We start from the raw sequence: 23,388 nt of genomic DNA, 5'->3' as shown, positions 1-23,388 counted from the left end.
CACTGAACTATAATCAATGAACTATAAACATCTGAACTATAAACACTGAACTATAATCAATGAACTATAAACATCTGAACTATAAACACTGAACTATAAACACTGAACTATAATCAATGAACTATAAACATCTGAACTATAAACATCTGAACTATAAACACTGAACTATAATCAATAAACTATAAACATCTGAACTATAAACACTGAACTATAATCAGTGAACTATAAACATCTGAACTATAAACACTGAACTATAATCAGTGAACTATAAACATCTGAACTATAAACACTGAACTATAAACACTGAACTATAAACACACACATGCTGAGTGTTCAAACTATGAGCTCTTCTTTCTTTCTTTAGTGAGTTTACCAGCAGACTAAAGAGCTTCAGAGCACCTCCTGCTGTACTGGAGTGACAACACAACAAACTCTAAGTTTGACTAAATTATAGTAAAAGATAATATTATTGAGATCCTTTTTGGAAGAAAAGTGAGTAAATGGCTAATTAAAGGTGGAGTAAGTCATTTTAATCCAGTACACTTTTTGTCAAATTCCACAAATATCTCTTCATGGTCTGCTAGCTGTCCATTCTGTGTGTGAGCTGGAAAAAAAAATCTGGTGTTTGTACACAGCCCTGGCTCTGTAAATAGGAAAATAAACAAAGTGGATCTGTCTGATCCACACAACATTAGCTGTGTTTTGTTTCGAAGGCTGCGTGCTTGGTAGGACGCATCCTTTTAAGGCTGCAGTATACTGAGCGTCCTCCTTTAAAAAAGCTTTGTTTAAACGAGACGGCCTTCATAGGACAAACGGAACGTAACATGGTTGCTATGACAGCAAAGGAACTTTAGGAGAGTTATAAAGATGTAAAGAGAAAATAAAATAGATTTTACAGGTGTACTTTTAGTCTAATATTTTATTTTTAATTATATATTCATATAATTATACATATTATTTAATGTGCACCCATCTTCTGAGGTACTTCAACTTGGGATTAACATTACTTGTGTTTGAACATCATATTTACAGGCAAATTGGCATTATTTTTTATTTTTTTAGACATTTCCGTTGTGAGTGCCCACAAAGGATACACCTCATGCATCCTCCAAATTCCCGCGAAAGAAGGTCGCATTCAAAGGCTGCATTCAGAGTGTCCTACTCGCTTTTCTGAAACGAGACAGCCTCGATGACGTATGCGGCTGACAAATGCGACCTCCGGAGGACGCAGCCTTCCAAACGAGACACAGCCTGTTGCGATCACACAGCATTGGCAATGCGGGGTGCTTCTTGGGTGCGGAGCTTCTGAAGGAGCACGGAAGGGAGGGGTGTGTTTGTTTGGCTGTTGAGTTCAAATATCAAGTCTCAACAACAGTCTAAGAAATAGCTTACTGCACCTTTAAATGTAATATTATTGGCAACATAGCTGAGATAAGGTCGAGAATATTACTGAGGATCAGTAAGAGTTAAATCGTTGAACGGTAGACAGAAGAGGATTGCTGAGTTCGAAATTGCATACTACTTATACTATTTCTGCTATTTCGTACTCAGCCAATGTCACCAGACTAGAATGTGACGATTAACTGCGCCACTAGATGGGGTGTTCAACTAAGTAAACGAAGAGATCGTTTCACACTGACTTAAGTGGATTTGACTGGTTTAATGTTTAAAATGTATTGTTGATAAATCGAAGGTATACTGGTATGGTTGTGTTTTTCCAATTATATCCCGATTTGCAGTTTAATAAATGTAAAATTAGTGGGTAGTAGTGATTTTTTTGTTCTGGGTGGAGTTGTAAAAACCGAGTCACATTAATTCCAGATAAGGTAGGCAAAACGAAAGTAAAAGTAAGGGAAAAGACGCCATTTCAAGGCTTTCTACCTAAACGACGGGAATCTACACTTCAGTATATGTTTGGTAGGTTTATATAATTTAGCATATAAAAATGAACCGTCATTTGAGTTTCAGCTTTTTAATGAGATTTCAAAATGGATGTTTATATTTTGATAGTTTAATTCGCAAACAAACCTGGATAGCCTAATGGTCGAAACGTCGACGATTAAAGTGATTTAAGTTAATCGTATTTAATATTACTCAGATGGTGAATTTGAGATTTTGTTTCAGTGTACTCAAATTTATGGAAGTCATCATGTATATATTTCTCATATGATATTTGTAGACGCTGTGTTGTCACGTACTAACCCTAACGACTGAATGAGTTTGTTTAATTGACAAATGTCTATCTATTGATTAATGCAAGATCTGCAACAGAACATCTTTTGAGGGCTGCAAATTCCAGCTGTAATTTCACTTTAGTAGGTTAAATTAAGATTAAGAAGTCTTAATTTTTTATTTTTTTTTTTTTCAATAAAATTACTGTAAATAAACTGGTAGCAAGATGGTCAAGCTGGTTTTTAGAACATGGTAGCTGGTCGGCCAGCTCATGACCAGCTAGAAACCAGCTACCAGCTTAAGCTGGATTTTCAGTATACTGTTTATTCTAGGATGATTTTCCTCTGCTGCTTTAGTCAATTGAGTAAAAACCCTTAAAATGTAATCAGGCAGTGTCTGTTATCTCTTTTTGCTTTGTATTTCCAAATAAGGTCTGAAATCAGTCTCTACACTCTGAGAAAAGAGACTAGATGGCACTGCCTCCAAAATGAGTCTCATTGAGGAGAGAGATGAGGAGGACACTACCTCTAAAACAAGTTTCAGCAAGCAAAAAGAAGAGTCTGGTGCTGATCAGTACCAGATTTCAAGAGCATCATCTCCAGGATCAAGTTCTCTGTCTACTAAGAGTGATGAACCTATGAGAAATCTGATGCCTGAATTTACTGATGGAGCTGCAACCTCAGACCTTGGGTTACATACTAGTTATTTATGCATTTCATATATGCTTTTATTTGTAGCAACATTCAGTGCATTAAAGCTGAAGTATGTAACTTTATCAATGTTAAATTACTTTCTCCTATCCCAGCTTAAAATGCAGACACAACTAAAAGTAAGCCAGTCAGAGGTAATTTTCTTGAAACGATGAACACTGTGTTTCTGTGACACTATAAAAATCCCTGTGTTTGTTTTAAGTGGCCCGCCTAGACCCCACATAACAACATAACCTATAGCATGATTCTTTTTGTTCAATCAAGAGCAGATAAGGTGAACTCAGAAACTGTTTTGAAAATGTTTATTTATAAGTGTTCATTGGTGCTAGTAGCGGAGGAATTACACACTTCAGCTTTAAAGTTATTCAGACACTAAGAGATTGAATGGTATTCAGCAGAGAGGTCTAAAACAATGTTTCATTTGTTTTTGGAAGAATCATCAGGTGTAAGAGAAAAAGTGGAGCTCGTCCAGAACCTAGCTGTGTGTCTATGAAGAGTGACAACTCTATGATGTGTCCTCCTGAATTTAGTGATAAAGCAGAGAACTCTGACCTCAGGTAACATACTAGTCATTTATGCATTTATCAGGTGCTTAAATCAAATCAAATCACTTTATTGTCACACAGCCATATACACAAGTGCAATGGTGTGTGAAATTCTTGGGTGCAGTTCTGATCAACATAGCAGTCGTGACAGTGATGAGACATATACCAATTTACAATAACATCAAATTAACACAACGCAATTTAAACATATGATATACACATAATTACACACAACAGTATACAAATAATAACATACACTGTACAGTATACAATACGCACTATATAGATAGTATACTTCTATACAATACGCACTAATATGAAGCAACTTACAGTTCATTAAAGCTATAAAGACACTAACCAGTGCTTGGGAAAATAAATTGAAAGAAAAACAGCAGACATGTCTGAAATGTGGTTTTGTTTGTCATTTGTCTGTATAATTAGGAGGAAGAGAGAGAGAGACGCATCTTCAGAACCTAGCCGTGTGTCTATGAAGAGTGACAACTCTATGATGTGTCCCCCTGAATTTAGTGATAAAGCAGTGACCTCTCAAACTTTGTTAGTAAAAACATGTAGTTGTTGGTTTACTGCAGTGCATCTCAGAGTAACCATGGTTTAAGAAACTGAATGTAAATGACTAGTGATGCACTGAAATGAAAATTACTGGCCAAAACAGGAAATTATGGAAACACTGGGACGAAAACCGAAACCAAATCATAATGTGATAATTTTAAATTAGACTTTGTTGGGAATCATAAAAATGGCAGTCTGCATGAGAAGAAGGCTCCTATTGTTAACTTGTTAATGCAGGAATAATGCAAAGGTATGTCCCTCAAATCTGCTGATTTTTAAATGAAACCTACGTCCTCTTTTCACGTACCGTACATGTCCTTTATTTGGACCTTAAAAAGCACCTGGTCAGATTCAGATTTCAAGATGTGTTCTCATATTGAAGTGCTTATCCTCATGCATTGTGTGTAACTATGTTTCCATCCAAGGATATTTTTGCGACAGAAGTTTACCGATATAGCTGATTGAAACGCAAATTATAGCTAACATTTGACAAGTGTCAACATAATGTTTTTCCGTTTAACTCTAGCGCTACATTGATACTTCAGATGTTGTGAAAAACTGGTTTGGAAACACTTTTTGTCAAGAAATTTGTTATTAACGCAAAAATTTAGTGTAACATGACAGAATTTACCCCAGTTGTTAGCCTGTGTTAATCATGACGACAAGGTATAAATCCTTGAAAGCCAATTTATAGTATGTCAAGCATTACTCGCACTGTTCAAGTAGTTGAATGGTCTTGTAGCTCAGTGGTTCCCGACCTGGGGGGTGCCAGAGACCTCATATGCTTTGAGGCAGTCAAAGTTCTTTAAAATGTGCAATACCACAGTATGTCTGCATTATCCTCTAACTCAACATGATAAGTAAAATCTCAACATAAAAATCACAAAACTGTCCAGAGACCTTGACACCCTGGTAATTGAAGTAAAACTTCCTAAAATGTTGCTCTACCAACCAAAATCTCATTGTAAAACTGCATGAGGATGAAGCGCACCCATTGTACTTCTAACGGAGGTGTGCTGACTGGCATGTGGCCAGGTTCATAGCATTTCTGCAGCATCTTAACCACGTACTGCAAGACTGCAAAAACCTCTTAAAGCTGCTTACGTTGTGGACAGTAAGACCATACACATCGGGGTGCACGATACACCAGGATAATGCGTATTGTTTCTGTTGCAGTTATGTGTAATTACGCCACATGGCAGGGCATGTGCAGTCCAAAATGATAATATTATAATCATATTTTTGTCAGTCATTATACTTTTGCATTACTTTGCATTCTAGTGGCATTGGATGATAGCATTCGCGCGCTTGACCCGCGGGGATAGAAATAAGCCAACACTTCCCTTGCTACTGTTGTTGATGCCGCATTGTCTTGGTGTATCATGCATCCTGATCTGGATGGTCTCATTGTCCACAACGTATGCTGTTTTAAGAGGTTTTTGCAGTCTTGCAGTACGTGGTTAAGATGTTGCAGAAACTCCATGACAGAGAGCCTTGATGTCAGTGCACCACTGGGATATAATCAATACAACAGTTTTGCAACTGAAAACCTTCATATATGAATGGCACCACTCCCACCCTGCTGCTGAGAGGTGTAGTTAAACATCTTGGTGATTTGAAGCGATGTTACAGCTGACATGAGCCACGACACACACAGGTACACACACCCATTCAAGCACTTTCTTATTTTTCTGGCTCGCTCACGCACATACATTGTTACTTTAATAAGAGCTAAAAACAGCCTAAGCCTCTGTTACCAGATCTAAAGGGACGCTTTCAAATTAGCAACAGAGGCTTGGGTGACTCTTTCGAACTAGCAACAAAGACTTGGGCTGTATCTAAGCAAAATGCTGAATCTGTTGCGTAAAGAAGTAGTTCTATTCACGAGTTTTTTAGGGATAAAACTTGAAAATGTCTTGGATAAAATACTGGAAGATGTCTTGAGATGTGGTAACCGTGATGTAGGCAGAATAATTAACTCCATCCCATTATATTATTAAAAAAATTATGTCCACTCGCATTACCACCTCAGGTGTGCATTATGTTTCAATACTTCAAAGGTCCGTCACCAGTTATTCCTTATATACTTCGTATGTTAGTTTAGCATAACACTGAACTGCTGGAGTATTGAGCATCTACATCTGAGATGAAGGTAGAGTGCTCACATATCATGCACTGCTCTGAGAGTGCTAAATATAGCAGCACATCATGATCATAGCGCATCCTATCAGTGTGTGACAACAAAGCAGCGCTTATTCACTGAAGCGTGCAGGGTATGAAGACTATATATTTACTTAAAAAGTGCAGCCTTTTGCGATTCACAAGACTATCCTATGGCTTCAAAAGAATTGGAATATAATGCGCAAATTACATGTACTACTTTAATGGTGCTTTTATTGTTCTATCCTGTCAGTTTGAATCTGACAGAAACAACCATGACTAACACACAATATCAGAGCACTGGAAAACACAAAGGAAATGCTCTTTATTATGTGCTAATAACAAAGAGAGAGATTGCTTAATCACTTCTGGGGGTGTGGACTTTAAACTAGGAACTAAGAAACAGATGAGGAGGAGGGTGGGGCCGGGCCATGAGGACACACAGCCGGCCCTGAATTGGGGCTAACAGCCGGGAGGGGGATCGGGACTAGCTGGAGGCGACAGTTAGAGAAAAAGAGAGGTGCAAGCGGCCGCGTTGCATGTGTGTCTGTGTTTATGTTTGTTTCATGTTGAGCTTTATCATTAAACTTTGTGTTGACTGTTTAGCCAGTTCCTTCCTCTTCCATGCCCATCCTTTACATCGTTACAGCTTCCATGAACTTAGGTGAGTTCTTTTGTTCTGTTGCACTCCATTATATGGACCTCTCCATGATAGAGGATGTGCACATATCTCAACCAGTCTCAACTGTAAATGCGATGTAGTTACTGTCAATTTAAAAATCATCAGCAACTGCTTCTATTAAATGTAATTAAACCAGCATTTTTTTTTCACATAAACAATGTTTTTTCTTCGTGTCAGTGTTTCTGTTACCAGATTTTAAAGTAATGGGTCGCATCCCTAGAAATAACACCAAAACCTATGTTTTTTCTTCTGAACTTTCTTATCTAGCATTACTCATGTCTCCAAAGGCCATTTTCTTTTTTCTTTCTCTCTTCAGGTGGAAGATACATGAAATGAACAGTTCTGTGAAGTCCCATATCAGGCAGCAAAACACAAAAGCTCACCAACAGACACACACAGAGTTGAAGGAGACTGGAGACCAGCAGGTGTGTTCTTGTCAACCAGTAGATGACTTTCTGCCAAGAGTAAATGACCAACACAAAACCAGCATGAAAAACAAGTATGACAGCTTATTTGAAGGATTCAAACGACAAGAGAATCAAGCCCTCCTGAATAGGATTTACACGCAGCTCTACATCACAGAGGGAGAGAGTGAAGGGGTGAATGAAGAACATGAGGTTTTACACATGGAGAAAACACCCAGAACTCAACACTTACATGATATTCCAATCTACTGCAATGACATCTTTAAACCTGAACCAGGATGTGAGGAGAAGAGAACAGACAAAATAAAGACTGTTCTTACTAAAGGCATCGCTGGAATTGGAAAAACAGTCTCTGTGCAGAAGTTCATTCTGGACTGGGCCGAAGGAAAAGCCAATCAGGATGTAGATTTCATGTTTGTGCTCCCATTTCGAGAGTTGAACTTGATTAAAGATGAGCAGTACAGTCTTCACAAACTTCTGCTGGACTTTCATCCAGAACTTCATGATCTGGACTCAAAGATTTATGATCAGTGTAAACTTGTGTTCATCTTTGACGGTCTGGATGAAAACAGAATTCCACTGGATTTTTCAGACAGTGAGAAAGTTTCTGATGTGACTGAGACTTCATCAGTTGGTGTGTTGATGACAAACCTCATCAAAGGAGAGCTGCTTCCCTCTGCTCTCATCTGGATTACCTCCAGACCAGCAGCAGCCAATCAGATCCCCTCCAAATACATCAAACGTGTCACAGAAATCCAGGGATTCAATGACCCTCAGAAGGAGGAATATTTCAGGAAGAGAATCAGTGATGAACATCAAGCCAGCAGAATCATCTCACACATTAGAAGATCAAGAAGCCTCCACATCATGTGCCACATACCAGTCTTCTGTTGGATCTCAACCACTGTGCTTCAAAATATCCTGAAACAAGATGACAGTGCAGAAATCCCTCAGACTCTGACTGAAATGTACATCCACTTCCTGCTCATTCAGATCAATATGAGGAATCAGAAGTATGAAGAGAGAGATCCAGAGAAACCCCTGCAGTCCAACAGTGAAGTGATTTTTAAACTTGCTGAACTGGCTTTCAAACAGTTGATGAAGGGCAATGTCATGTTCTATGAGGAGGACCTGAAAGAGAGCGGGATAGACATCACTGAAGCCTCAGTGTATTCTGGGATCTGCACTGAAATCTTTAAGGAGGACTCTGTGATTCATCAGAGGAAAGTCTACTGCTTCATTCATCTCAGCATTCAGGAGTTTCTGGCTGCTTTCTATGTGTTTTACCATTATGTTATCAAAAATCTTAACATATTGCAGTTTTTGGATCAAGTTCATAATCTGCATAGGGACGCAATTGATAAAGCTCTTCAGAGTGCAAATGGAAGCCTGGATCTTTTTCTGCGATTCCTACTGGGAATCTCACTGGAGTCCAGTCAGAGACTCTTACAGGATCTACTGACACACACAGAGAACAGCTCAGAGAGCATCAAGAAAACCTCACTGTACATTAAAAACACAATCAAGAATGCCAAGCATCTCTCGACTGAAAGATCCATCAGTCTGTTCCTCTGTCTGTTGGAGATGAAAGATCAGACTCTGTACAGAGAGATTCAGGAGTTTCTAAAATCAGACAAACACACAGAGAATAAACTCACTCCTGCTCAATGTTCATCAATCGCCTACATGCTTCAGATGTCAGAGGAGGTGCTGGATGAGCTGGACCTGAAGAAATACAACACATCAGAAGAGGGAAGAAGGAGACTGATACCAGCTGTGAGCAACTGCAGAAAAGCTATGTGAGTAATTTATTCATAGAAAAATAATTTATACAGAATTTATACTAGAAGTACTCCGATTGATTGGCCACCGATCGGTATCGACCGATATTCATGTCTTACAACTCGATTGGTGATCTGTAATTTGGCTGATCGCAAAAACCGATCGCCCATGTCACAAAAGACGTGGCTCCTTTAAGACTTACTATCTTACTATCTTACTATCTTACTACTTACTATCAAGCACTATCATGGCATTATGGAGTGTGGGGAACACTGGCAGAGTGCTGTAAGACAACAGACTTGATTCAGCAGTTGTGAACAATGCAGAGAGGGAGACTTATGATGAATATGAAACGTTTGTGTTCTGTACTGTATGGCGTTTCACCTGCGACATTTCATAGAGAAACCACCTTGAGCTGTGAAATGGTCTTTATTATCATTCACAGTGGCAGCTTCTCATTCTCCACCAGATATAGAAATCACAGTGATAACGCAGGATACAAGATGTGATGTAATTCAAATATCTTTATTAAATATCTCGTGATTAAACCGCATTAACAGTAGCACCTGTAGAGTCCAGAAAGATGCACTGTTTCTCCGCTCTCCTTTCATTTATTGCCTCATGAAGGGAGTGCATGTTCCCCTCATTAAAGCTCAAGCAGCTACAAGTTAAAAAGAAACTTCGATCATCCAACTAAACAAAAATACAGCATTTTTATCAATTTAATAGTTTTTTTATACAATATTTAGATGCTATAATGTATTAATATAATGTATGATATGATCCAAAGATAAATAAAAATAAAAATAATTATTTTATGAAATAGTGACAATGAACAAATATTAAAAAATGTCACATTAAGATTAATTGCACCTGTAGGCTATCAGTTTGACACAAAGATTCACACTTTATCTATTATAATACAAAGAATGTTTTGTGTTAGCCTATACTTGTTTTAAAGTGTTATTAAAAAAGCTTTTATAACTAGCCCTTTTACCTTATTTTGTCAACAAAAACAAGGCAAAATGGTATTGCCAACAGTGAAATTCAGTTAATAGTGTGCAGAAAGCTTAAATATTACCAGTTATGACAGAGCTCCTGATAAAAGGTGGTGATCGGGATCGGTATCGGCTGATCAGGTGACAAAAAAATCAGTGATCGTTATTGGCTGTAAAAATCCTGATCGTAGCAACCCTAATTTATACATTAATATAACAGTTCCTCCTGTGCACCAAGACCAATTTTTGTAGACTGATTCACATACTACTTTACAAATGTTTTATAGTAAAAAAAAAAAAAAAAATTGTTCATATAATTATTCACCCTCTTCAATTCAGTACTTGTGCAACTTTAACAACATCAGAATCAGAATGAGCTTTATTACCAAGTATGTTTACACACACAAGGAATTGGTTATGGTGACAGTAGCTTCCAGTGCAAAGAGAATTAAAAAAAAAGTACATATATACAACATATACGTATAAACATATATACACAAACAGTGAATTAAGAATCAAAAATAAGAAACATATATAGAGGAAACTACAGAAGGGCAATATGTTGTTCAAATATGCTATATACAGATATACAGTTATGTTCAAGGTGATTTAATGTATTGTGCAGAAGAGGTAGGATGTCAAATAAATATAAATGGAATATACAGTAAATATGAATGAATAGTTGAATATGCACATGATTGTATTGCCACAATGGAGAGTATTGGGTGCAGTTTTAACTGTTCATAATGTGAATGGCCTGAGGGAAGAAACTGGTCTTTTGCCTGACTGTTCTGGTGCTCCGAGCTCAGTAGTGCCGGCCAGTGGGCAACAGTTCAAAAAGGTAGTGTGCTGGGGGAATGGGGTCCAAAGCTATTTTTCCAGCCCTTTTCCTCACTCAGGAGGTCTACATTTCTTGGCGGGTGGGAAGGTGAGAACCAATAATCCGCTCAACGGTCCGGACTATCCTTTGAAGTCTTCTGATGTCTGACTTGAACCAAACCAGACAGTTATTGAAGAGCAGAGGACAGACTCAGTGACTGCTGAGTAGAACTGGATCAGCAGCACCTATGGCTGGTTGAACTTCCTCGCTGTCCAAGGAAGTACAACCTTTGCTGGGCCTTTTTCACAGTGGAGTCAATTTGAGTCTCCCACTTCAGGTCCTGTGAGATGGTAGTGCCCAGGAACCTGAATGACTCCACTGCTGCCACAGTGCTGTTCAGAATGGTGAGCAGGTTTAATGTTGGAGTGTTCCTCTTAAAGTCCCTGGTTTGTCTAGATGCATAAGTCCCTGGTCTGTCTAGATGTTGCAGTATGTAATGCAGTCCCATATTGATTTATCAGCAGACCTGTTAGATTGAAAGGCAAACTGCAGGGGATCCAGTAAGGGTCCAGTGATGTCCTTCAGGTGGGCCAACACCAGTCTCTCAAATAACTTCATGACCACAGACGTCAGGATGACAGGTCTGTAGTCAATAAGTCCTGCAATCTTGTGTTTCTTTGGGACAGGGAGTAGGGTGGAGTGTTTGAAGCAGCTAGGAACTTTGCAGTGCTCCGATGATGTGTTGAAGATCTGTGTGGAGATGGGGCCAGCTGGTTAGCACAGGCTTTTAGACAATTGTGTGAAACACCATCTGGGCCCTGTGCTTTCCTTGTCTTTTGTTTCCAGAAGACCTGTCACATTCTCTTCACAGATCTTAAGTGCAGGTTGAGTAGCAGGAGGGGGGTTGCGGGAGGTGTTGGTGTTTGTGTGAAGTGAAGGTCCGAGCAGGTGTGGGGTGTGAGACTGGGCTTTTCAAATCTACAGTAAAATACATTCAGGTCGTCAGTCAGTTGTTGATTCCCTACAGTGTTGGGGGTGGTGTCTTGTATTTGGTAATGTCTTTCAGGCCTCTCCACACTGATGCAGGGTCGTTTGCTGAAGACTTGTTTTCCAGCTTTTCAGAGGAGCTTCTTTTAGCCACTCTAATCTCTAATAATTTTATCCCCATTAGTGTCGTCATGGTACCAAATTTCAGTAGTCGGTACCGATACCAGTGTAATTTTGTGGTTCTCGATACCAATTTTGATACCACAGCAAAATATACTAATATGATAATGTGCTATTGAACACATCAGTTTAGTTATTTTTAATTATTTACTAATTACATTAATAATTATAGTTTAATAATTAGTTCAATTTAATTTCATAATCAAAATGGTATCTAATCAATAAATTCTTAAAACTTTTAACTTTTAAGTGAAAATAGAACTTTTCAACATTTTTTTTGCCAAACATTTCTTCAACAGCTGTCTTGCTTGTGATATTTTGATTAATTATTATTATTATTATTACAGTGAGTATTCAATTTTACTAAACAGTAGTAGTATATTTTTATTCAATTTCAGGCATCTACATTTTATTTTGAATCGTGCTTTTATTATGATGAGAATTTTTTGCCTGAAGCTTCATTTTTCCCGATAAACGGTACGCAACACGGCCTAGTGTGATCATTGAAGACTTAAGTCACGTCTGAAATCTGATCACTGAACACTGGACTTTGGAGTGTTTGTATTTTAGATTTCTGATGTTTGTGTATGTGGTAATTTAGAAATTTTATGTTTTAAGTTTTATTACTGTGAAGCACTTTTTGGTCAACTCTATTGTTTTAAATACAATATAAATACAGCTGAGCTGAGGTTAAAGCGCAAAAACTGTGATTTTAATTTATAGATTTTACATGTGCTGCGTGGTTCACAATGGATAAGTGCTCTGCTCTGTCATCTCATACATCGTGAATGATTCTCAATGTATGTGGAGTTTCTAGTGGATGAGCGGTCGGATTTATTTAAAGTACGCAGCTCATCCACAGTAAGATTGCAGCCTTTAGCAGTTTAATACATCACACTAGGACATGTCACGATTTTAATTTGATTAATTGTCCAGTGCTCGCATGCTTATTTTGAACACATGCTTTGTTACTCCATGTAAACCTGAAGCTGCCTGAGTTTTGCTGTAAACCATGGTTTGTCATTGTTGTATGTTAAATAAGTCTTTGTAGGAATGCACATGTCCTCACAGAAACTGATATATGATGTCACAGTATCTGTGAGCTCATCCAGGTCAGTGGCTGCATCTTCAAAAACACTCCAATCAGTGCAGTCAAAACAGGCTTGTAGTTCCAGCTCTGCTTCATTGGTCCATCTCTTTAAAGTCTTAACTACAGGTTTAGCTGATTTTAGTTTCTGCCTGTAGGTTGAAAGAAGATGAACCAGACTGTGATCAGAGAGTCCCAAAGCTGCTCTAGGTACAGAGCGATATGCATCCTTTAATGTAGTGTAGCAGTAATACAGTACATTTCTGTCTCTGTTTGGGCATGTAATGTGCTGCTTGTATTTGGGCAGTTCGTGTGTGAGGTTTTCTGTGTTAAAATCCACAAGAATAATAATAAGTGAGTCTGAGTGTTGTTGCTCTGTGTCTGTGTTCTGATCAGCCAGCTGTTGCAGCGCTGCGCTCACACACGCTTGTGGAGGAATATAATCACTCACCAGAATAAACTAGGAAAACTCCTGCGGCGAGTAGAAAGGCTTAAAGTTGAGGAAGAGCGCTTCTAAATTAGGGAAGCACATCTTCTTCAATGTTGTTAGATCTGTACACCAACTTGCATCGATGTAAAAGCATGTTCCACTGCCTCTTGTTTTCCTCGATAACTCCGCGATAAGATTCGCTCTGAACAGCTGAAAACCCAGCAGATGTAACACGCTGTCCGAAACGGTTTCACTCAGCCATGTTTCTGTGAAGCACAGAGCAGTAGAGTTAGCAAAGTTCTTATTTGTACGGGTTAGGTGAAGTAGTTTGTCCGTTTTGTTAGGAAGAGAGCGGAGATTCACTGGATGTATACTTGGCATTGTGGTTCGGAAGCCACGATGATGCAGTTTGACTAGTGCGCCAGCACGCTTCCCTCATTTACATCTTTAAGCATGCTTGTACAGCACTGCAGCTCCTCTGACTAAAATGTCCTCCAACAAAACATCAGAATAATCAAATATCAGTAAAAGATTATCTGGTGTTTGCTGCCGAATATTTAAAGTTTGTCTCAGGTGAAACTGATCGAAAAGACATTACTAAACACAGGACAAACAAAAACAGCAAAAGAACTGGAGTGCTCCACATCGAGGTGGCCATCCGCAGCGCCATCAGAGTATAAGCATTGGCAGACTGGAAGCAGTCATAGTCCCTGGCAGTAAATAGTAAACAGAACATTGATAGGCAACAAGAGTAACAGTCAGCTATGGGGGCTGCAGAGTGATAAAAATAGATATTTCATGAAGAGGTCAGATTCAAGACTGTGAATTAAAGCCTTGTAACATGTTATTTTGGGCAATGGAGGAATCAGGATGCAACGAAGAAGTGCAGGCAAGATTTTTATTTCTTTCTGCCTCAGGTTCTGGGGTGACTTAATACAGTCTATTCACTCAAACATTTAACAAAATAATATTTTCTTGGAACACTCTATCAGAATCACAACATTCAGTAAGTGTTGAGATTATGCTCTCTCTCTCCCTCTCTCCTGGTGAGCTGGTGACCTTTATGTCTCCCTCTGCCATCGCTATAGCAAGAGACAGGTGTTAGACATAATTACAACCTTACCGCTCTCTCTACCCCGCAGAGAAACACATGACCCCATCACCACATATCCCCACTGCCCGACTCAGGCCAGAGCATCATCCGTCCTGCCAACCCCCCCCCCATTTCTGGAGAGGAAGTCTGCCACAGCCATTTGCGCTCCTGGTCTGTGGATTGCCTCATACTTGAACAGCTGAAGTACCAGGTACCAACGGGTGATCCGCATGTTAGTATCCTTCATGCAGTGGAGCCATTGGAGTGGGGCGTGATCTGAACAGAGGGTTAAGGCCCACCCCAGCAGGTAGTATCGGAGAGTGAGGACGGCCCATTTGATCGCCAGACACTCCTTCTCCACGGTGCTGTACTTAGTCTCTCTCAGCAAGAGCTTACAACTAATGTACAGCACCGGTCGCTCCTCTCCCTCCACCTCCTGCGAGAGCACTGCCCACAGCCCCCTGTCTGATGCATCTGTCTGCAAAATAAAGGGGAGGGAGAAATTAGGAGCATATAAAAGCAGTCCCCCACAAAGCATAGACTTTATTTTTAGAAAAGCCTGTTGGCACGACTCCGTCCACTAGACCTGATCGGGGGCCCCCTTTCTAGTAAGATCAGCCAGCGGGCAACTTCGGGACACATCTGGTTTTGTCAACCTGGGGACGCACCTGCCCATGGCTCAAGTGGAACCCCAGATACCGAACTTCCACCCTCCCAGTTGCACACTTCTTCGGGTTGGTTGTGAGCCCCACGCATCGCAGCGATCTCAGGACAGCCCTCAGATGTTCATATGCCGCTGCCAGTCATTACTATAGATAATAATATCATCTAAATATGCAGCAGTAAATGCTGTATGGGGTCTGAGGATTTTGTCCATGAGACGCTGGAACTTGGCAGGGGCCCCAAACAAACTGAAGGGAAAGGTCACAAATTGGTGTAGGAAAAAGATGTTTTTTCTCAGGAGATTGGAGTTAAAGAGATCTGCCAATAACCTTTGTTAAGTCCAGTGGCTAATAAAATTGAGCCGCACCCAACCGATTGAGCAATTCGTCAATCCGAGGCATTGGATACTCGTCAAATTTGGACACCGTGTTCACTTTGCGATAGTCAACACAGAATCAGACCAACCCGTCGCTCTTAGGCACCAGAACTACTGGGCTGGCCCAATCACTGTGCGACTCTTTTACACCCATATCAAGCATGGCCTCTAATTCTTCCTTAAACTTTTTTTGTGTTCCGGAAGGCGATAGGGCCTGCTACAAATTACCACCCCTGGGGTGGTCTCGATATGGTGTTCTATGAGGTTCGTGTGACCAGGAAGTGTGCGAGAACACATCCACAAATTCCATTTGCAACCTGGCCACGTCTGTGAGCTGTGATGGTGAGAGGTGGTCTCCACAAGGGACCAGGGTGAATGAATTTGGTTTGAGAGTCACCTCTGGCCCGAGCTCTGCCCTCTCGGGGACTACCGTCGCTAGAGCCACGGACCGCCTCCCTCCATGCTTTTAGGAGTTTGAGATGGTAAATTTGATGTGCCCCGCCCCATCCATTCACTTAACCTCATAATCGAGATCTCCGACTCGCCGTGTGACCTCAAAGGGCCCTTGCCACTTGGTGAGTAATTTAGAGCTTGAGGTGGACAGTAATACAAGCACTTTATCTCCCAGTGTGAATTGTCATAGTCGAGTGCCCTGTCATACAGCCGGCTTTGACATTCCTGAGCTTGGAGCAAATTCTCCTGTGTTAATTGCCCCAAAGTGTGGAGTTTTGCTCTAAGATCAAGAACGTACTAGATTTCATTTTTACTGTTTGAAGGTCCCTCCTCCCAAGCTTCCTGTATGATGTCAAGCGTGGCCAGCACCCATACAGTAGCTTGAATGGGGAAAACCCTGTGGAGGCTTGCGGGACCCCTCGTACTGCAAATAACGGGATCGATCCACTTATCCCTATTCCTGGCATCCTTGTGTACGAACTTACGAATCTTGTTTTTTAAGGTTTTATTAAATCGTTCCACCAACCCATCTACTATAACAAGAGACTGGTGCCAGACATAATTACAACCCAGGTGACGAGACTTACCGCGCTTTCTCTCCCGCAGACAGACACACGACCACGCCCTCATCACCACACACCTTTTATAAGGGAGTGAACTACAGTACCAGGAAGCATTGCCAATGATGTAATTGAATTAAAAGCAATGGAAAAATATTAAACTTTTGCTTTAAACTTGTTGATTAAAAGTAGTAAAGGAATATTCCAAATATTCAGATATTTACAAAAAGGAAGGAGTGAACACAACAACTTTCTGTCTGATCCATTCAGCTTTATTTCACTAATGCAGTTACCACAAAGATTCTAACAATTGCTTGTGACTAAATGCACAAATAATTTATACACGGTTTTATAAGCTCACAATACATTACACAGAAACAAACTGGTCATTTTATATATGTAATTTAATGTTCAAATAAATGCTAAGCCATGTACTCTGTATTGAAACTGTGAAATAAACGTGTCAAAATAAAATTGAGACTTAATCCATGACGTTGATTCACAAATATGTTTTTAGACTGGTTAACACTCACATTAAGGTTGGATAGATGAATAGTGATTGTGTGTAATGCTATCAGTTTAAACCGCACCTCAAACAAGCCCCAATCCACCTCAGTGCATATCTCAAAACAGTCACGTTAATAAACGTTTGCTGCGTGAACATTTAGAATGTTTCGCCATTGATTGAAAGCCTGTTCTCCCATCAGCATCACAGGGAAACTGCGTCTTGAGCACTTGCAGCCCAGTATCATGTAACAAAGGTTCAGGTTGGGCAGATAAAGGAGGAAGTGGTAACCGGTTTCCACAGTTCACGTGAATCCGTTTTAGTCACAAATAACCAGCAATCGCTGTACAGCTTCACTCAAAACATAAGAAGGCTTTTCAGCATCACTCAAATAAACAGTCTGCTTTTCAGCTTCACACAACACAAGACTCTCCCTCAGGGAAAAGACACGAAGAATATTGTCTGTCTGTCTCTCTCCTCTCTCTGTGAACTAGCTGTCTTTTTATCTACCCCGACTCTCACTGTGAACATAGTGATGGTAATTAGTCACAGTTCATCTCAGGTGGATGTCCTTACCGCTTTCTCTCACCAGACATGAATAATGATAAGACAGCGTCTTCTCATAGGTTAAGGCCATGCAGTCTCATAATGAATTATGAGACACTGACAACACCATGATGTACCATAGTACAGGGAAACATCTCATCCTGTGACATTGACTCGAGGTTGATTTTAAACCCGGAAGATGAAAACTGTGCAAAATTCCATAAATTAACCACTTTCCTCTTAGAATTAAAATTAATAGATGCTCATATGTCTTCTATCATGTGTAACATACAAATCTGGTATTATCTCAAAAAAATTGTTCTGGGGTTTCATGACCCTTTAACAACCTCAGAGCTCACTAGAGGTCTTTAAAGTTTTAAAATTAATAACTGAAAAGTAATTAGTCATTGAAAAAAATTAATGTTTTTTTTTTTTTACCTCCAGAACCAGACAGTTGCACTCCATTTACAATGGCAGTTTGATTCTGTCCAGGGTCTTTTGAGGGGATGATTGCTGGCCCTTTGTTTACCCATAAACACACCAAATCCTGTCACGTTCACATGCATGGCAATCCATATATTCATAATTCTCAAATTACTAATTTAGGAATACATATATACATTTGAATCAGCTGGATTTTGCAAGAGATTTGCTCCTACCCTAATTGTTGATGAATATTGCAGTTTCTGCATGGCAAACCTGAATGGCTCAGTTTGACAAATTTATATTAGGTCATCAAGCTGGGCTAGTTAAACAATTATAGGATGGGGAAAGTTGAGAATGTAGAGAGAAATTGTGTATGGCTTCAAAATGGTTGTGTGAGAATAACCAGTAATGACCTTAATAACTTGTTGAAGTTGTCCACAAAACTCACTATAATTGTATTTAACTCTCTTTCAGTCTTGCTGTCTGTAATCTCACTGGTCAGTGCTGTGAAATTGTGGCTTCAGCTCTACAATCATCTAAGTCCCTCTTGAGAGAGCTGGACCTGAGTAACAATGACCTGCAGGATTCAGGAGTGAAGCTGCTCTCTAATGGACTGAATAGTACAAACTGTAAACTGGAGATACTGAGGTTTGAGAGAACATAGATAAAACAGTTGATTTAGAATCCCACATGTAATCTCTACCTTGTGCCTGACTTCTAGGGACTGTAGGATGTTTAAACAAATGCTTGAGTGGGAAAAGCTGTATAATTTGGATGGGATAAGATAATCACATGAAGCAAATGTATTGAAAGAATGAGACATTAGTTTAATATTGAAAATGTGCAGATTCCTCAGTCAGTAAAGAGCAACAGTAATTTCTGAAGTGTTTGTGAATGGAGTTCTTTAAAGATGATCTTCATTTTATTGTTGTTGTTGTGTGTATGTAGATTATCTGGCTGTATGGTGACAGAGGTCGGCTGTTGTTATCTGGCTTCAGCGCTGAGATCAAACCCCTCACATCTGATAGAGCTGGATCTGAGCTACAATCACCCAGGAGAATCAGGAGTCAAACTGCTCTCTGAGAGACTCAATGATCCAAACTGCAAACTGAACAAACTCAAGTAAGTTGGGCTGAAATTTGTCATGGTACATTTATGAGCATATTTGTAAAAAATAGAGCTGTTGATTTAATGTGTTAATTTAGTGTGATTATTTAAAAAACAAAAAAAAATAAAAAATTAAATGCTATTGCATTTGAGGTATGTCTCAATTTATGGGCCAACAAATAGTAAACAAAATTTCAAAAACAAGTACTTTATTTTCTAGAGTTTGTCTGGAATATGCTTCTATAATCACCCATAAAAATATTTTTCTTCAAAGACATCAAATACATATACACAATCCCAGCGATTAGTAGTATGACAAAATACAAGATATTAATTTGCAATCAATGAGGTCTAAGCAAACTGCAAAAATAAAAGTTGTCATAGTCACTGAATTCTACTCTACAATTCTACAGTTGTGCCATTTTAAGGTTTTATGTTAAACAGACAAGTTACTATCCCTTGTCCTTTTTTATTAGTGTGGACCATAATGAACCCTTCAGAATCACACTAGGACCACAAAAATGTAAGCGTTTTCTTTTTTATTATACACACGTCATTTGCCACATAAATTCTAATCTCTCTTCTTGTTTTCAGATTTCTGTGATCTCACACTGGATCCAAACACAACACACCCTACCCTCTTGCTGTCTGAGGAGAACAGAAAGGTGACACATGTGAAAGAAAAGCAGTCATATCCTGATCATCCAGAAAGATTTGAGCACTATGAGCAGGTTCTGTCTAAAGAGAGTCTGACTGGACGCTGTTACTGGGAGGTTGAATGGAGTGGCAAGGGTCATATAGCAGTGACATATAAAAGAATAAACAGAAAACATGGGTTTTATTGTCGGGTTGGTCTCAATGAACATTCCTGGTGTCTTTACTGGACTGACAATGGAAACATTTGTACTGTCTGGCACAATAATAAGAACATTGAAATACCCACTCCCTCACCTCCATCTAACAGAATAGGAGTGTATCTGGATTGGCCGGCCGGCACTCTGTCCTTCTACAGCATCTCTGACAAACACACACTCACACACTTACACACATACAACACCACATTCACTGAACCCCTCTATGCTGGATTTAGGGTTTATCCTGATTCCTCAGCGTCTCTGTGTCAGGTGAGGCATTCAAAATTCTGAAAAATATCTACCACAAACACATTAATGCAAACTGTTTCAAATGTGTCCATTATACCTGAATTACTGACTTAAAAGATTCAATAATTGATCATTGAAGTTAATCCCTGGATTGTTATCGTGGCAACTGGTCCAAAACCTGCTTGGGACACATACAGTGGGGTTTCAGAAAATGTGGTAAAGAGTGCTGTAGAAAAGTATGGTTAAGAAATTCAAACCTTTGCTATTTCCCAGCCTTGAATAAAGTGAGCTTTCATGCCATTGTGGAACTGCGTCACACGCAGAATTGAAACATTTGAGACAACAAACATGATAAAATAAATAGATAGATCTACAGATACATGGAAATTTAGTGGCTTTAACTTAAATGCTTTAAATTGTAGTTTCAGCATTTTTACTATGAATTAGTTGTAGATTAAAATTATGATTGAATATAAAATGTATAAATCATGTATGTAGTTACACAGATATTCCTTTACACTACAATGTATATAATATTTCAATATTTAAATTCACAAATGAGCTTCGTTTATTGTCAATAAAGAAGAAAAACTCTAGAAGCTATCTGTTAGACTGTATCATTTCAGGTCTTGCTCTAGATATGAGACTTCCTCTGTAGTCCAGGAATCAAGTTGGTGGAATTGAAAAGGGTGTTTTGATAATAAATTCTTCTTTATAAAATTCAGAGCAACCACTAGGTGGTGCAATGATGATCGCTGGTGGACAGTTTATTGGTCCCAGTCTCCCTAAGAAGCACTGTAAAAACAGTAAAAAGTGATGGTTGAAGACCGTTGTTAGTAGTCATAACAGCTCAAAGTAGTTAAATGAATAGGGCCTCGGTCATATGTCAGATCACACATGCACACACACACACACAGCTTTTACGAACAGACATTCATTATGGACAAGAAATTGAGATGAGTTGGTATAAGGAAAGCATTCTATGCTACTTTTGCTTTATCTGGGAGAGTTAATTACAAGGAATATATATATATATATATATATATATATATATATATATATATATGTACATACAGTACAAAAGTCTTAGGCACATAAGATGTTTCACAAAAGCATTTGTCTTAAAATGGTTATTTATATCTTCAGCTTTAGTGTGTCAATAGGAAATATAAATGTTAGACTCCCAAACATTACTTTTTCAAATAGAAAAGATTAGAATAGAAGAACAGGGAACAGATGTCATGGCCCCCACAAAGCCCCCCACTGAACATCGTATCAGTCTGAGATTACAAGAAGAGACAGAAGCAACTGATACAGCCTAACTAGATAGAAGAACTGTGGATAATTCACCAAGAAGCTTGGAACATCCTATCTGCCAACAACCAAGAAAAACTGTGTCCATGTGTACCTAGGAGAATTGGTGCTGTTTTAAAAGCAAAGATGGTCACACCGAGTATTGATTTAGCTTTTTTATGTTTACTGGACTTTGTATGACATTAAGTGATAAATGAAAACTATTTATGTAATTATTTTTGAAGACATCCTTACTATGCAACATTTTTCAAAAGTGCCTAAAACTTTTGCACAGTACTGTACATATACACATAGCTCTGGAAAAAATTAAAGAGACCACTCCAAATGTTCAGTTTCTCTGGATTTACTATTTATAGGTATGTGTTTGAGAAAAATGTAAATTTTTGTTTAATTCTATAAACTACTGACAACATTTCTCCCAAACTCTAAATAAAAATATTGTCATTTAGAGCATTTATTTGCAGAAAATGACAACTGGTCAAAATAACACAAAAGATGCTGTGTTTTCAGACCTCGAATAATGCAAAGAAAACAACTTATTAATAAACAACACTATACTAATGTTTTAATTTAGGAAGAGTACAGAAATCAATATTTGGTGGAATAACTCTGATTTTTCAGTCACAGCTTTAATGCGTCTTTGCACGCTTTCCACCAGTTTTTCACATTGCTGTTGGGTGATTGTATGCAACTCCACGCCTCTGGTATAAAAAATCTGCAATTTTTACACTGAAACCTATTTGAGTATGAAGAGGAGCTTCTCTAGTTTAATTTGATATGCCATTTTTTAAATTTAGGTTGATTTATCATGAAACGGCATGCTTTTAAACTTAATGACCTAATTTAAGGACAGTCAGCCTGTATTGAATAGCAGGGATATGTTGTTACACCAGATTATGATCTCAGTTTGTTTTATTTCATTATTATTTGTTATGGGGTATTTTATTTTGAAAGGGGTTTGTTGCGTATGAGGTAATGGTCACAGCACACACTTTGGCTGATGTCATGTGTAAACTTGCGAGATCCGGGTTCGGCCTCTTTCCAGCGATGAGGAGAGCAGAGGCAGAGTTTGAGTAAGAACAACTGAGAGTAATGCATGTCTATGTTTTTTCACTACACAGGCACTGAGAATAAATAACTCCCTTGCAAACACAGTTTTTGCGTGGAAAGTCCTTTATTTAACTCCCATCAAATTCACAAAGCAGAAGAAAAACCACTACAAAAACTGGTTCCGTGACCCATCGAATGGTTGATTGTTTGTTGACCGCTGGTGTTATTAATGTGGAGTTTGCCTGTCGTTGAAGGAACTGGACCCGTGAGGAGACTACGGTCAGCTGCTGCTAATTTAGGTCGGGTTTTCAGATGTTAGATACCTTGGCTTCTGTCTGTGAGGAGGCTGCCAATGAACGAGATCTGTTGTTTAGGGATATCGTTGGAAGTGTTGGTGATCAATGTACAGACTGTTGGGCTGAGAGTTTAAGTGATGAAGACTGGTCGATCGAGGAGCGTCGCCGGTGAATCTGATGAACTGTATGCATGGAGGAACTCAGTACTGTCAACTGATAGGGCTTGTGAGTGACAGACTTGGAAATGAGAGAGAGAAAAGTACGGATTATGGGCATTAGAACATTTTCTGGGTCAAAGCACAAATTGATAGTCATTGAAATTCTTGTGTTCATGTTTTTATGTGTTAT

At 39.0% G+C, this 23,388-nt stretch overlaps 1 protein-coding gene across 1 annotated transcript; it reads left to right on the top strand.

The window, feature by feature from the left end:
• Positions 1-1,432: 1,432 nt before the first annotated feature.
• LOC127455354 (NLR family CARD domain-containing protein 3-like) lies at positions 1,433-21,443 on the top strand. Its single transcript, XM_051723184.1, has 9 exons — positions 1,433-1,917; positions 2,604-2,862; positions 3,317-3,439; positions 3,869-3,982; positions 7,156-9,063; positions 18,645-18,818; positions 19,119-19,292; positions 19,754-19,800; positions 19,872-21,443. The coding sequence occupies exons 2-9, from the start codon at positions 2,660-2,662 to the stop codon at positions 20,420-20,422; spliced, it is 3,294 nt and encodes a 1,097-aa protein (XP_051579144.1). The 5' UTR covers positions 1,433-1,917; positions 2,604-2,659; the 3' UTR covers positions 20,423-21,443.
• Positions 21,444-23,388: the final 1,945 nt, after the last annotated feature.

Source organism: Myxocyprinus asiaticus, chromosome 17 (assembly GCF_019703515.2).
Source record: "Myxocyprinus asiaticus isolate MX2 ecotype Aquarium Trade chromosome 17, UBuf_Myxa_2, whole genome shotgun sequence".
Taxonomy (NCBI): domain Eukaryota; kingdom Metazoa; phylum Chordata; class Actinopteri; order Cypriniformes; family Catostomidae; genus Myxocyprinus; species Myxocyprinus asiaticus.
Note: the sequence above shows the minus strand (reverse complement) of the source record. Positions and strands in the feature narration are given on the sequence as shown.